General features: G+C 47.1%; 1 protein-coding gene across 3 annotated transcripts in view; it reads left to right on the top strand.

Moving 5' to 3' along the window:
* The window catches only part of bbs9 (Bardet-Biedl syndrome 9), a 157,432-nt gene that overhangs the window by 21,131 nt on the left and 122,190 nt on the right, over nt 1-14,111 (top strand). For all 3 annotated transcript variants that reach the window (XM_072668459.1, XM_072668458.1, XM_072668460.1), the window contains exons 11-14: nt 6,238-6,419; nt 8,088-8,164; nt 9,246-9,299; nt 9,518-9,620. In XM_072668459.1, the coding sequence (XP_072524560.1) occupies nt 6,238-6,419; nt 8,088-8,164; nt 9,246-9,299; nt 9,518-9,620 (416 nt within the window). The remainder of the gene's footprint in view (nt 1-6,237; nt 6,420-8,087; nt 8,165-9,245; nt 9,300-9,517; nt 9,621-14,111) is intronic.

Genomic DNA, 14,111 nt, shown 5'->3' with positions numbered 1-14,111 from the left:
GTCCTCCCTCTTTTCCGCAAAGTTCACTAAAAAGGATGGAAAACCCACCATCCACTGTCTACGCACATATTCCCTCAAATACCATCATTTTACAAATAATTCTGAATCATACCAAACGAATTGAATCAGTGTGTCGTGGGAGTGTGTGCAGTTTCCTGAAGAATCCTAATGGAATCGGACGATGTTGAGGTCAGAGATTTATTTACACCCCCAGTCTGTAATAAACTCTACATCACAAGCCAGATGCACCACCACCACCACCACCACCACCACCCCTTGGGTGTTTGACAGTAGGCCTTAATTATGGTTTCTGGACAGCGTCAGTTTGATGGAAGGCTTCTTGCTGCTTGCGTAAATGTGTGTGTGTGTGTCTCTTATGTGTGTGAAAACCGAGAGTGCTCTTCTTCCCAGGCCTGAGATGAGCCGTGTGTTTTTGTGGAGCTGTTTGCTCAGATTCTTTCTCATCTGATAAGGTAACAGATACTCCTGTAGGCCGTGCTGAGTGAAAGCTCACTCACACACACACTCACTCTCTCTCTCTCTCTCTCTCTCTCTCTCTCTCTCTCTCTCTCTCTCTCTCTCTCTCTCTCTCTCTCTATCCGTCTGCCTCTCTCTCCTCCTCGTCTCCTTCTCTCTCTCTGGGTCACTCGCTCTAGTTTTGTCCTGTGCTCCTTTGCTGCTTTTGCTCTTGCATTAAAAGAGCCCATCTGTCAGCACCATCTAAATGAGCTTTTTGTCCTTGTCCTGAGCTCATATCTCCACCCCCACCGGGACCCCAAGTCTCTTCTCTCTTCACACACACACACACGCGCGTTCTGTATAGTTTCGAAATAGATGCCAGGTCCATCAAAGAACATCCTCTTTGTACAGAATTGGCTGTGGTTTCCCCCAAACCCTCATAGTATCTAATTTGCAGCTGTCAGATAGCGTTCAGGCTGATGGCCGCTGTAACGGTTCACTGTCGTCTTTGTGCTGTGATATTCTTGGCACACCTTAAATCAGAGCCTTAGTAAAGCCTGAATGCCTTTAAAAATATATTTATTTATTTATTTTAATTTTTAGATATTAATATTTCCCCTTTTTCTCTGCCAAGTAACCATCCCAGTCATAGCTTCTCCTAGCACTAGCAATGCTCCAGTCACTAGGAGGACAAGGACCGCCACCGCCGCCTCTTTTCAGACTGCCACAGATGTGGCATCGCAGGGCAGCCGACATGCTCCGAGGTCCCCAGCTCTGGTGCACCAGCTAACAGACGCCTTGCCTGTCACAAACTGTCCAAGAAAAGTAAGGAAAAGCAATAAACGGATGAACCTAGCTTTTTTTAAAGGCCCCAGCATTGAGCTGTGGAGCAGTGGAATGATGGATGATGGTGCTCCATCTGACACTTTTGGGATGAGTTGGGGAGCTTGCGAACAGTCTTGTTGCTGAATGCAATCAAATCCTCCCATCTAGCCCACGCCTGGCATTAGGCAGCATAGTGCAGATAGGTTCATGTTTATCTACTCCAGATAGTCCTATTCTATTGGCAGTACTTCTCTACATGGACCAGACAAGCTGTGTGTGGAGCAATGGGTGCAACTAAATGTACCTGAAGGGGTGTCCACAAACTTTTGGTTTGTTCACCAGGGGGATTTTTGCTGATATAGGACCTCAGTATTGGGTAATAACACACACACACACACACACACACACACACACACACACACACACACAAAGGCATATACGTTATTAAGTAGCACGTTGGCCTGCACCCACTCTGTCTCCTCATGTACTTGTACTAGGCTTAGTTACAAGTGAGTTATTAATGAACGACAATTATTATTGTTTCCATATGCTCCCTCGTAGCTTCAGCCACAGCAGGAAATTGCTCCAAGATGTTTCGCATCGGCCGGCCAATCATAACAGATAAGGAACGGCCGCAACTCCGAAGATCAGGTCTGGAACGGCCGTAATCGCACTGTAATTTTAGGCGGTTGTAATCGACGCAGTTCTAAATAATGGTGTGGTTTAGGTTGTGTGTTTACAACTTGAAGGTCAGAGTGTGTTTACAGAAGCTGAGCTGTGGCGTAGGAGGCTGTGCATGTTACCTTTACTTAGAGCTGGGCAATATGCTGATACTTCATTGTATCGTGATAACTTTTGTTATGGTGATAACTATAGTCTTTTCTGAGCATATGGTGGATACTGTTATTACTGCTTAATATAATAACTGCTTAATAATTATAAATATCGTGTGTCATGAAAAAAAGTCTTTAAATATCGTGATTTTTTAATTTTTTTTATTTTTTTGCTGCTTCCTGACGCATCTGCAGCAGTTTGGAGGCGATGGCTGGCTTTGTAGGCATCAGAGGAGACCTGGGATAAGCCCTTACTCTCCTGGTGTTGGGAGTGTTGCTAGTGCTAGGGAGCGCTACGTACTACGGGTGGGTTGTATGCAAGGGATGCCCTAGAACCCAGGTCTTCAAATCTGGACCTTGAGTCCAGTTTTCAGTCCTGGATTTTGTTTGTTCTCGCCGGGGCTGGAAACTGGATTCAAGGTCAAGTTTGAAGACCTTTACCATAGAAGAAGGAGTGGTGTGAGTCTGAAGAACCTTTTAAAAGATCTAAATGACCTTCAGTTGAGGTAAGGTGTCACTTCATGGTCCCTAACGGAACCACAATCGGTTCTTCTAAAGAACCATGAAGCTTTAGGAGTTTAGATAAATAGGTTCAAGGATAATGTTGGTCATTATCTTGGTCATTATTATTATCATATTGCCCACCTGTGGTTACAGCCAACCCATCTGTCCGTCATGATCTCTGCTGTAGCACCTGTGGGGTGCGCTGTAACGTCTCCGCAGTCTCGCAGTGCTTTTGGCTGCGGCGTTCTGCTTTTTGGGAAATGTAGGAGTTGTAGATTTGAGGCGCAGTGGGAATTATAAACCCTATCTGTCGTTTGTCAACATAATGGATCCGTTTGGCTCGGTGCTGATGTGCTCGAGGTTTTATGGGGTGCAAATTGTTTCAGCAGAGTGTGTGAGCAGTGTCGTGTTCTAGCTTTAGCATGCTTGTGTATGTGTGTGAGTGTGTGTTTGTGTGTTCTCTACTGTAGCTGCACAGCTGGAGCGTTTTACCACCCAGCTCGAGGAGTCCCCTGCGCTGACCCGCCCGCAGCAACCGCGCTGAACAGCAAAGCAAAACACACATCCCACTCAGCGCAGCCACAAGTCGACTAGAAGAACACACACACACTCCCCACCTACCTCTATCTCACAAATGTGCTCTCAATCACATTCACACACATCTCATACACAGATGAAAGCGAACGCGCGCAGAGATGCACTGGCCGGGGAAAAAACATCGCCGGGTTTCCTACAGTTTCCATCAGAGAGCTGATCTCCTGTCTGCTAAGCAAGATTCCTGCAAAGGGCCTCAAAGAGAGAAGTTGGGTTCAGGTTCAGTCCCTATCCAGGATGTCCGGTCCTGAGACTGTACCAGTATCATCAGTGGAGAACAATGGGGCTCTCTGGAATGATGGATGGTGCTCCATCCAGTATTTTTGGGAGGAGTTGGGGATGAGGTGGGGTGGCCATCATCATCATCATCATCATCATCATCCTGGACAGTAGAGACAGTAGAGAAACACTTATTTTTAATACCCTTGATTTCAGAAGAAATGATAAACAAGCAGGTGTCCCAATACTTTTGTCCATATAGCGTATGTTGTTATTCCATTAAACCTTGATAAAAAATTGATGTCCGCAAAGCAGGAGAAGGTCTGGAAGACCAAGATGCCTTCCAGAGAGATCTGCTGGTTGAAGCTCTGGACTCTGCGAGTGGGGTTGGCTGATCTGCTCTGCCAGAAACCACCGACCACCTTCAGGTCTTGTAGGAGAAGGCGCTTGGTGGCACATGGATCTCATCTTTGGGACCAGTCCTGTTAGGCAGGTTATCATCATCATCATCATCATCATCATTTGTCTCATCTGTGCCTGTGCTCCGCAGTTAAAGAATGGAAAGAGCATCATACCATCCCGGGACTTGGATCAGGCTGTCCGTTTAGACTTGGACAGGCCAGGCAGATTCTGGTGATTCCACAGTAAGGCCAAGTCTTAAATACAAATCCCAAATACATGTAGGTCAAGGTTGCCAAATATTTGCCCTTCTACCAATCAGAAGCAGCTAAAGTTGGGAATAAAGCATGTTACAGTCTGGTGGGGGGAAGCTATATCGCCTATTTACTGATTGTACAAGCTTGTTCTATACATCACATCACCTTATACATGTCCACGCTAATTCTCCCTGCCCCTGATAAGCCTCTTTTAAAAATGTGGAGCGGCAGGGGATCGAATGAGGATGACCGCTGGAGAGAAAGGCAATAGACGTTACTGTGGGTGTGACTCCTGTTTGCTTTGGCTTGAATTTCTGCTGAGAAAAATGAGGTCGCCCGATACCTTGTTCTCATCCAGCACTTTTCACCATTGGCCTTTAATCCGCTTCATGCAGTGCTGTGAGACCAGAAACGCTGACGTGAAGGGGCTCGTTCCATGTGTTGTGACACCTGCTTTTCGTGGTAATGACCTGAATGTTCCTGGCATGGACATGGAGTCGTATAGAGTCGTTTACCTCTGGCATCAATGGCCTGTGGGGCACCACTATTACGCATTTGGGAGGCACTCACTGTGCAAGAAGTCCTTCGCCCGGTGCCCTTTTATCATGCCCTCTTGGACATCAGTCATATCGCATCCTTTGCCAGTGACTATGGTTTCGCACTCTGCAACAACTGACTGGTGTGCTCGCTTATTAATACATGCAGCAAACCCAGTCACATGCCATGTGAGACGTCCAGGGCTGAGCTCATTCTGAACCGGGGGTGGTCATAATATCCTGATATGACTGTGACAGTGGACCAAGGGTGGTAGCGTCTCGGAAACCGCTTCGGAAATCTCCTGGGATGTTCTAGAGCCGCTGTAGTGAGTGTGTGCGAGAATGGTCTTCTTGCATTGAGTGCCTCCCAGTGGCATAACAGTGGTGTCCTATGGGCTGTTGATGCCAGAGGGGAACGACGACTACAGAGCAATCGATGCACCACTGTGGAGCAGCTTACCTCTATAATGAACACGCCTCGACTTATTGCAAGTGTCATTCGAGCCAAGGGTGGGTGTTCCTGCTAATAGATTGGTGGTCATAATATTCTGATATATTATAGTCAGATACTCGAGGATCAGGTTTTGGAAGCAAAAGGGCAAAATGCTATTGAGTTAATTAGTTCGAGACTTGCTTATGTGGTTTCTGACGACACTATGGCTGCACCCATTCACTGCACAGTCCAGCTCCACCCCTGAGCCTGCAGAAAGCAGTGGGCCTGAGGGGCCTCCAGCACGGGGTGTGTTGGGGTTTTAACAACGCAGGAAAACTGTTTTTAACCCCCTGTACAGGTGCAGCTGCTGTGCTGGATCTCCCTGTGCCAGAGTTATGCTCTCTCGCTGGCCTGAAAATGCAACACCATCTGTTTGCAGTTAGCAGCACCGCTGACCCAGGGCCTGTAGAGGGCCGTAGAGTTCATTCATGCACTCTGTCTGTCTCCGACCAGTACAGCTCTGAGATCAGCGACTCTGCTACACTGGTCTTCTCACCTCGCAAACCTTCAATCACACTTCCCCCATGCTGACACACACACTTGAACAGAGCCTGTCCTCAAAGCCCCTCTCACCTCATTCTCAGTAAATGAGCAGCTCCTGCAGCACTAGCGCCCTCTAGGTTCTAGCGCTGGTTTGAATCTTCGCAGTTCGTGCGTCTAGTTCTTTCAGTTCTGCTGCAGGTTCACCTCTGAAGTTCGTCACCTCTTGTTATCATCCAATTTCTCCTAAACACATTCAATGATGTCGAGGTCCGGACTCAATGGGCGTTGGGTCCGTTGTTCTGAGAACTTCAGCAGCTTCAGCAGCTTCATTTCTTTATATTTTTCTGGTTGTTTTTCTCAGTAAAAGCTTCTTGATCAGCTTCATAGCTTTTTACACTCGTTTTAGTTCTTCTGTCTTTTAGAGATGAAAGCTACAAGTACTCATTGCGTGATGGGGCCAGTTTTGGAGGTCTTCCACAGTTGTTAGGGGTCCCATTACTCTGCATGTTAATTAGTTTTTTGATGTTTTCTCCGTTTGGCTTTTCCCCATCATTACTCCATACATCTACCTACTGGTCATCTTGGATATTCAGTAAAAAGAGGCAAGTGTCTGACCTTTTCACCTGTGTTTTTAGGGATCTAAAGGGTTTGGTGGTCAGCCTGAGCTCAGAGGGACACCTGCAGTGCTCCTACATGGGCACTGACCCCTCCTTCTTCACCGCGCCCAAAGTGGACGCTCGAGAGGTCAACTATGATGAGGTGGATGCAGAAATGAGGGCTCTGCACAAGGTCATCCGCGAAGCCACCAAGAACCAGGGTAAGGAACTGGAAGGCGGGGTGTAAAGGTCGGAATTATGCTTCTGAGTTGAGTCAATTCAGCTCATTTATCCATCTCTCCATCCATCCACCCACCCATGCATTCATCCATCCACACATTCACTCATCCATGCATCCACTCATTTACTTACCCACCCCTCCGTCTGCACAAGGAAGCACTATTGGCACTCAGTGGTGCTGCACATCAGTGAGACTTGAGTTTGCTCTACGTTGTAAATAACCCAGTGCACCTTAACAGTGCTCTGCTGCAGACTCGAGCGCTGGACTGTTAGCACCAGCCTTGACAATGTTCAGGAAGGACCCTGACAGGCCGAGTTAGCTGGTGTACTTTTTTTTTCTCTCTCTCTTTTCTGCGTATCACAGCACTAACTCTGATCACGAGAAAGTTCCGCAGCTCAGAGTTAAGCCTTTAACACACGTATTTTCTCTAATAACAATGTCGATGGCAGATTCAGGGCCTGCTGCTGACCTGGTTTAACCCTCGGCGGGACTGGAGACTGGAGGCTTTGTGGGCTCGAACAGAGCCTCGGTGTCCTGCGGTGGGAGGGGAAGCTGAGAAAAAAATTCACTCCCCTGTTTTACGAGCGCACGTTGTGAAATGGACATCAGCTATGCGAGGAAGCGGCCAGGGCGAGTCTTCTCAGCATAAATCTGCTGGGTGTTTTCATGGTGGTGCCTGGTGCTGTTTGGAGGAGCTGAGATAGATCTGATAATGAAGAAAGAGCTGTTAGGTTGGAGGGTGTTGGATCTGTCCGAGTCTGTCTTACTTACTTATCACTCACTCGCGCACTCTCACACTCACACTCACTCTCTCTCTCTCTCTCTCTCTCTCTCTCTCTCTCTCTCTCTCTCTCTCTCTCTCTCTCTTATCTGTTCCCCATCATTCCTCTATCCCCCATCGTAACTTTTTTATTTTTTTTTTCCTTAAAATATTTTCCTTTTTTTTTTTTTTTTTTTCGGGACCACCAGTTCTCAGAATTAACCCACCCATTTGTAGCTCCCCCTAGCACTAGCAATGCTCCCAACACTAGGCAGATAAGGACTTAACTCATGGACCAGATGCCTCCTCTGATACATGTGAAGCCAGCCGCCCCCCTATTTTCGAACTGCCGCCATTGCGGGAACGCTTGGGGATCCTCCAGGAAGAGCTGGTAGAAATATCTGGGGACATGGGGCACTTGGGCTTCTGTGCTTGTTGTATTGCACCGCTGTGACCTGGAATCTGATCAACTGGCAGGAAGACGACTATGTAGAAGAACCAATTTTGGTCATGAAGAGGTTTTTATTGAATAATTTTTTTTCAATCATCCTTGTAAATGAACTTAAAGAACCTTCAAGCGTGAAGAACCAGGATGAAGGTTCAAAAAGTTATCCATCGAGTGGTCCAGTGGACTAAGGCCCTGCCACAGTGATCAAGGGTCACTGGTTTCGAATCCTGTGTCATACTGCCTGCCATCAACAGCTGAAGCCTGAGGGAGCACAATTGGCCTTGCTTTCTCCGGGTGGGTAGATGGCTGCCCCCCCCCCAGTTTGGACGCTGTATGAACCAAACGTGGTTCTTCTACGGCAGGGGACCTTTTGTAGCACCTTGATTATTATGAAGAATGTAAAGCTTTCTAAAACTCTTTCTGCTTCTTCTGTTTTCCAGACATCATTCCCAAAGCTGAAGCAGAGGAGGATCTCATGGTCACTGCCATAGTCTCTGCTGGCCTGGACGACGTCTCGGTACTTTTCCTTACTGCCTTCTAGATAACCAGATACACTCACATAAGCAGTCCGCTGAAAGAATTGTCAAAGCAAAAGGTTACACACTTTAGTTGATTCTGGCTCAGTTTGCCAAAGCTCAAAAAACAGCGTAATCTTGGCAGGTAAGTCTCTGTCCTGTGTTACTCCATATGTCCAAAAGTATCCAGAACACCTCTTCTAATTAGTAAGTCAAGCTGTCAGCCATAAAAAAGCATTGGCAGTTAAATAGAAGAGGACTCTCCGGGGCAGCCATTCATGAGCCTAAGGTCACCCTGCCCATTGTCAGGTGCAGACTAGGCGCTTGTATGGAGTCAATTGTGCTCTCTCAGACTTTGGCCCCCCCCGGGCCATAATGGTAGCGCATTAGACCACTGAGCTCAACATTTGGACATATGCACTCAACTAAATAATGATGATTTACATAATTCTATGAGCGATACCATAGAAGAACCACACTCGCTCGAGTGTATATAAGTAACTTCAGCCTTCCTCAGATGTCTTTTCAGCAGGCTGTGATCAACACAGCGCCCATATAGCACTGTGCAGAGGTTTTAGGCAGCTAATCACATTGTTTACACCCATGTCTCTCAGAAGTGAGAGTGTTTTTTTTTTACTGTAGAAGCTCCAGATCTCATCAGAACAAATGCAGGTGATCATAAATCCAGTAAAAAGGAGAAACAAGAGCTTCTCATTCTGAAGAAAGTAGTGAGATCTTGTCAGTGAGCTAGTCTGAACAGAGCTAGGCTCCTCCAGGTTTCTCCTGGACGCCCCCCAGTCCAGCCAGCACAGTGTGGAGGATGTGTTCAACTCCATCAGCAGCTGCAGCAGCTCACCTGATTCACCATCATTAAACCCTGATTTACCACCAAACCAGGTGTTGATCTGAGGAGAACTCTAAATAATACTAGACTCCATGAGGAGAACTTTGGCGACTCTAAACTTTTTTTGGCCGACAGGAGCCTAAACCATGTGCAGAGTACTGTACATATACACTCTCTCACACGCTCTCGCAAACATGCAGGTTTGACTGTAGCACTCAAGCTGTTCTTTCTCTCCACAGCAAGCTCTTATCACAGAGATGAACGGCCTGGCTCTCCCTTCTGTTACAGTCAAGGTAGGCCTACGTATAAACACACACACACACTCACACACGCCTGCATCTGTTCATGCATGTTTTCTTTCTAGCCATTCTCATTGTAGTTACACTGTTGGGTACAGTCATACACTGCTGTCAGTGTAGCTGTTTTAGGGGTGTTTGATGGATCAGCTCCTTCTTTTTTGGGGGGATAAAAGCAAGAAAATGACTTTTGTGGCATTTCTTTTCTCTTTCAGGTTAAAGTCAGCAGTCGCTCGGCTGTTCAGAGTCCGAAAATGAGTGTGTGTGTACAGCCCCCCCTCACTGTGACTCAGGACCAGTTTGTGTTAGACTCTCTAGGTATGTGCACCTTTTCTCTCTCGTCTCTTTCTCTGTTTTGCAGGTCAGCAACATCCTCTCTGAGCACTTTGCCGCTTCTGTCCGTGACGGGGTGGTACAGAAATGGTTGGTACAAGGCTAATATGTCTGCCCACCTAAGACCCACCTACAAAGTACTATATTTCACCACCCCATCTCATTCCCAACTCCCCAACTCCCCAACTAATCGACTCATCCCAAAAAGTGCTGAATGGAGCTCAACCATCCATCATTCCAGAGAACACAGTAGCTCCACTGCTCCACAGCTCAATGCTGGGGGGCTTCATACCCCTCTACTTGCCCGCGCCTGGCTTTAGGCTGCTCCAGAGAGTCCGGGTCTGTCAGCAGTACTTCTTCTTTCTCTACAGGGACTAAACAAGCTGTGTGTGCATGAGCAATAGGTGCAACTTAAAGGAGCTGAATGCATTCATTAGAAGCAGTGTCCACAAACTTTTGGACATGTGTGTTACTCATTTCATAAAAACTCTTAACTCTTCCAAATGCAGCCAGATCAGTTGCGCAACACAGCTCACCCTTTAGGATCCACGTCTCACCTCGCTAAGGCGGAACCTTGTCTTTTGACATCCAACCCCTCCTGGATGCCAAATGGCCTTTGACTCTTGGAGAGAGCGCTTTGATGGAGTGGCTGTCTGTGTAAAACGCTCCGGCTTTGATTCCGGACCTCACCCGCTGGAAGCGAAACACAAGGCCCGTCCATTAGCGAAAAATCCATCACGAGTTCCCTACTGCCCTTCCTGCAAGCACCGGCCTGCGCCCTGCTTTGTCTTCCCCTGACAAGCGCAAGTGGTCTGGGGCTTTGTACGTCCCTCACCCTCCCCTCCCCATCCACATCCCGCGGTTTGGGACGGGAGCGGCCAGGGTAGCGGCCTTCGCTGAGGGGCTAATGGGCGCCACTCATTAGTCTCCTCCATCTAAAGTGGATATTTTCCTGAGGGGAAAGATACAACTTTTTAATTCTGAACAACATTCAAGGTTCTAGCTGCGTTCTACCCCGCAGTCGGACGTGGTAATGCATCTCATCAAACGCTGAGGAGACACTGCACCCGTTTTGTAGAATGACTCATGATACACTGATACGGCATGTTAACAGGACGGCCCAGTGCTGATCTACTGAGTGGGGTGAAAGTGAGCATGTCAGCGAGACAATGACTAACCTGCCCCCCCCCCCCCTTTCACCCCCCTTCCTTTCCTTTAAAAACATCTACGATCTTCTGACATCATCACTCTCCATGACAATGCTGAAGAAACAGCCACCTTTAACCTGCAGCTTTGATCAAAGGGGGCCAGGCAGACTTCCTGTCGCTCTTGCTGTGTTTATGTATGTATGTATGTATGTGTGTGTGCGTGTGTGTGAGCGCGCACACATGTGCCCTGGCTCGTTTGGATCCTGAGTCCTGCCTAAGGTCATCATGTGCGTACACACTCTCTCTCACACACACACACACACACACAGAGCATGTAACCTGCTAATCTGTCTCCGAGTGGCTGGGCTTTGATCTGTCAGATCTATTACAGTGCTGATAATAAGCATTCACCAGTGTCTTTCTCTGGCCACTCACAGAAAACAAATGGAAGAGGAGATAAAGAGGGAGAGATGACATTTGGCAAGAGCCAACAGCCTCTGGTGTATCAGCCCCCCCTCCCTCACCCCCCACCCCGGCGGTCAATCTCTGTCCGCTTCTATCAGAACACCACTGAGTGACACAACACAGCGCCACCATGTCCACCTGTCTCTCTCAGATCATCTAACTCGGCCTATTAGTCTGTGACATTTTTAGTCCGGCCTTTTATAGTGACTTTACATTTACTTTTATGACATTTTCATGCTTCAACGAAATACACTATCTGGACAAAAGTATTGGGACGCCTGCGCATTTATTTATTCATTTCAAAATTGTTGGAGGAACCGTCTCTACCGCTCTGCTGTCCAGGGATGAAGAAGGCTTTCTACTAGTTTCCGCTGCTTTACTTGGGGATTCGTCTACATATAAAAAGGCCTGTCATTAGCAGCCAAAACAGTGTATTGTGTCCGTACGGTGCACCCGAAGACAATGTCATTATATTTGAATTAAGGCCGGCATTCTGCTCTTTAACCGCATTCCCATTCATTCATTTCAGCCCCATTATGCTGGAGCTTAGAGCCAAAACAACAACAAACACTGTGTCATAGATCAATTTCCCACAGCCTGAACTGTGTTTCCCCCTCCAGAGCTGATTCTGGGCAGGCCGAAGCAGCGCCCACGGCCGTAGCATAAGGGGATAAGGCGGCCTCTGAACTCGATCCAAAGTATAAATGCGTCATTATGTCAAAGGGATGCCAAACCTGGCCGTTGCTTAACACACAGACCCCTCACTCCAGCGCCTCCATCTAGGGTTTCACCTGACCCCAAAATGTCAGCCACCAGGGTGGTGCAACCGGCCGAGCCATTAGAGCTTGGCTGCGACTGCTGCTGTTTGAGATTCACACACACTCACTTACGCTAAGTGGTGATGTTGTGGAGAGATGGATTACAATTAGTAGCTGTTTGTTTTGCCTGTTGGCTGCTGGACTCGCCTGTTTTTGGGTTATCCTCATGATTTTGGGAAAAATATATTTTATAATATTTTATAATATATATATATATATATATATTTTTTTTTTTTAATCACCTTTCTAGGCAAAGCTACAAGATGCTTCACAATAAACAAGGCAGGATAAAGTGGTTTCCAGTTGTTGCTATGGTAATCCCAAGGTGGTTGCAGTGGTGTTGCTAAATGGTGGCTAGGTGGTTGCTCTGGTATACCAGGTGCTTAGTACTGTGTTGCTAAATTGATGTTAGATGGATACCACAGCTAAAGTTGTTCCCACTGGTTGCTGTGGTATCCCAGGTGTTTGCTGTGTTGGTCCTAAGTGGTTGCTAGGTGGTTCCTGTGGTGTCTTAGATGTCTGTTATCCAAGGTGGTTTCTACAATGTTGCTAAGCGGACACTAGACGTATGCTATAGCTTCTAAGTGGGTTGCCAGACGGTTGCTATGGTATTGCAAAGTGCTTGCTATGGAATCCCAAGGTGGCTGATGTGGTGTTGCTAAGTGGTGGCTACGTGATGGCTCTGGTATCCCAGATATATGCTGTGTTGTTCCTAAAATGATTGCTAGGCAGTTGCTATGGTGTTGCAAAGTGCTTGCTATGGAATCCCAAGGTAGTTGCTGTGGTGTTGCTAAGTGGTGGCTAGCTGATGGCTCTGGTATCCAAGGTGGTTGCTACAAAGTTTGCTCAGCGGACACTAGACGTATGCTACGGCTTCTTAGGGGGTGGCCAGTTGGTTGCTATGGTGTTGCTAAGTGCTTGCTACGGTATCCCAAGGTGGTTGCTGTGGCGTTGCTTAGCAGTGTCTAGCTGGTTGCTTTGGTATCCCAGGTGGTTCCCGTGGTGTTGGTGGTCTGGTGGACACTAGACGTATGCTACAGCTAAAGTGATTCCCACTGGTTGCTGTGGTATCCTAGGTATTTGCTGTGTTGGTCCTAAGTGCTCGCCATGGTATTCCAAGGTGGTTGCTGTAACTCGCGCTTTGAGCCACTCTAAAGAGGACATGCTTTACACATGCATTTCTGGACAAGCTGAGACCTTCAGAACGGCTTCAGGTAGCGGCTTTTCGAGCCCAGAGTGGCTGTGATAGAGGTGCTATTCTCCCTGTTGCAGTCAATGGAGCTTAAAGCTGCTATTTTAAGGTAAAAAATGCTACGTTGTGTTGCTTTAAGGGGAGCTGCACTCTCAAATGAACAGACACCAAAAAAGGCTTTTGCTCTTTAAGTTGAAAAGCATAAATATGGAGCTCTATGAAGTCAGAGCCGTTATCTTTGTCCTCCCATTCCCAGTTTTTCTTTTCAACCAGGTCCTGAAAACGTATGAAAACAAACACATGCCCACAGCATTCACCCATTTGAAAGCACACACCGCGTAAGGCCTTCAGGCACTTATCTCGACAAGCTGCCTCTAATGGCTCTTGATCTTTATCTCAAATGTTAAGGCAAGTGTACCTGCTCTCCTGTACGGTGACTCCTGGCAACTGGACCGGCTCGATTAAATTTCACTTCCGCTTGTTCAGGAGATCCAGAAAGTCAGCTCTCATGTTCCGGCCACTTTGCGGATAGCACTAGATCTATCTGCTGACGGAAGTGGCAGTCTGAAAGCACGAGGGCGGGGGGCACAACCTGACACCTTCTTTGTGTTTTTTGATGAGTAGTTCTAAAGGTATTTGAACAGGTAGTGGTTATTAATATTAATATCATATTAATAAATGTGTACACGAGCAACCTACACATCTGTTTCATGAAGAAATGAACAGCAGGGCAGTGATATTACCACTCCCATTAAAGTTACTGGCCGCTTATCACAATTATATTGCGATGCTCTAAGCAAGACAATATTACCATTTATTTTTAATTTTTTATTATTTGTTTAATTTTAGGAAA

Source organism: Salminus brasiliensis, chromosome 23, assembly GCF_030463535.1.
Source record: "Salminus brasiliensis chromosome 23, fSalBra1.hap2, whole genome shotgun sequence".
Lineage (NCBI taxonomy): Eukaryota > Metazoa > Chordata > Actinopteri > Characiformes > Bryconidae > Salminus > Salminus brasiliensis.
This window is presented reverse-complemented; position numbering and strand designations above follow the sequence as displayed.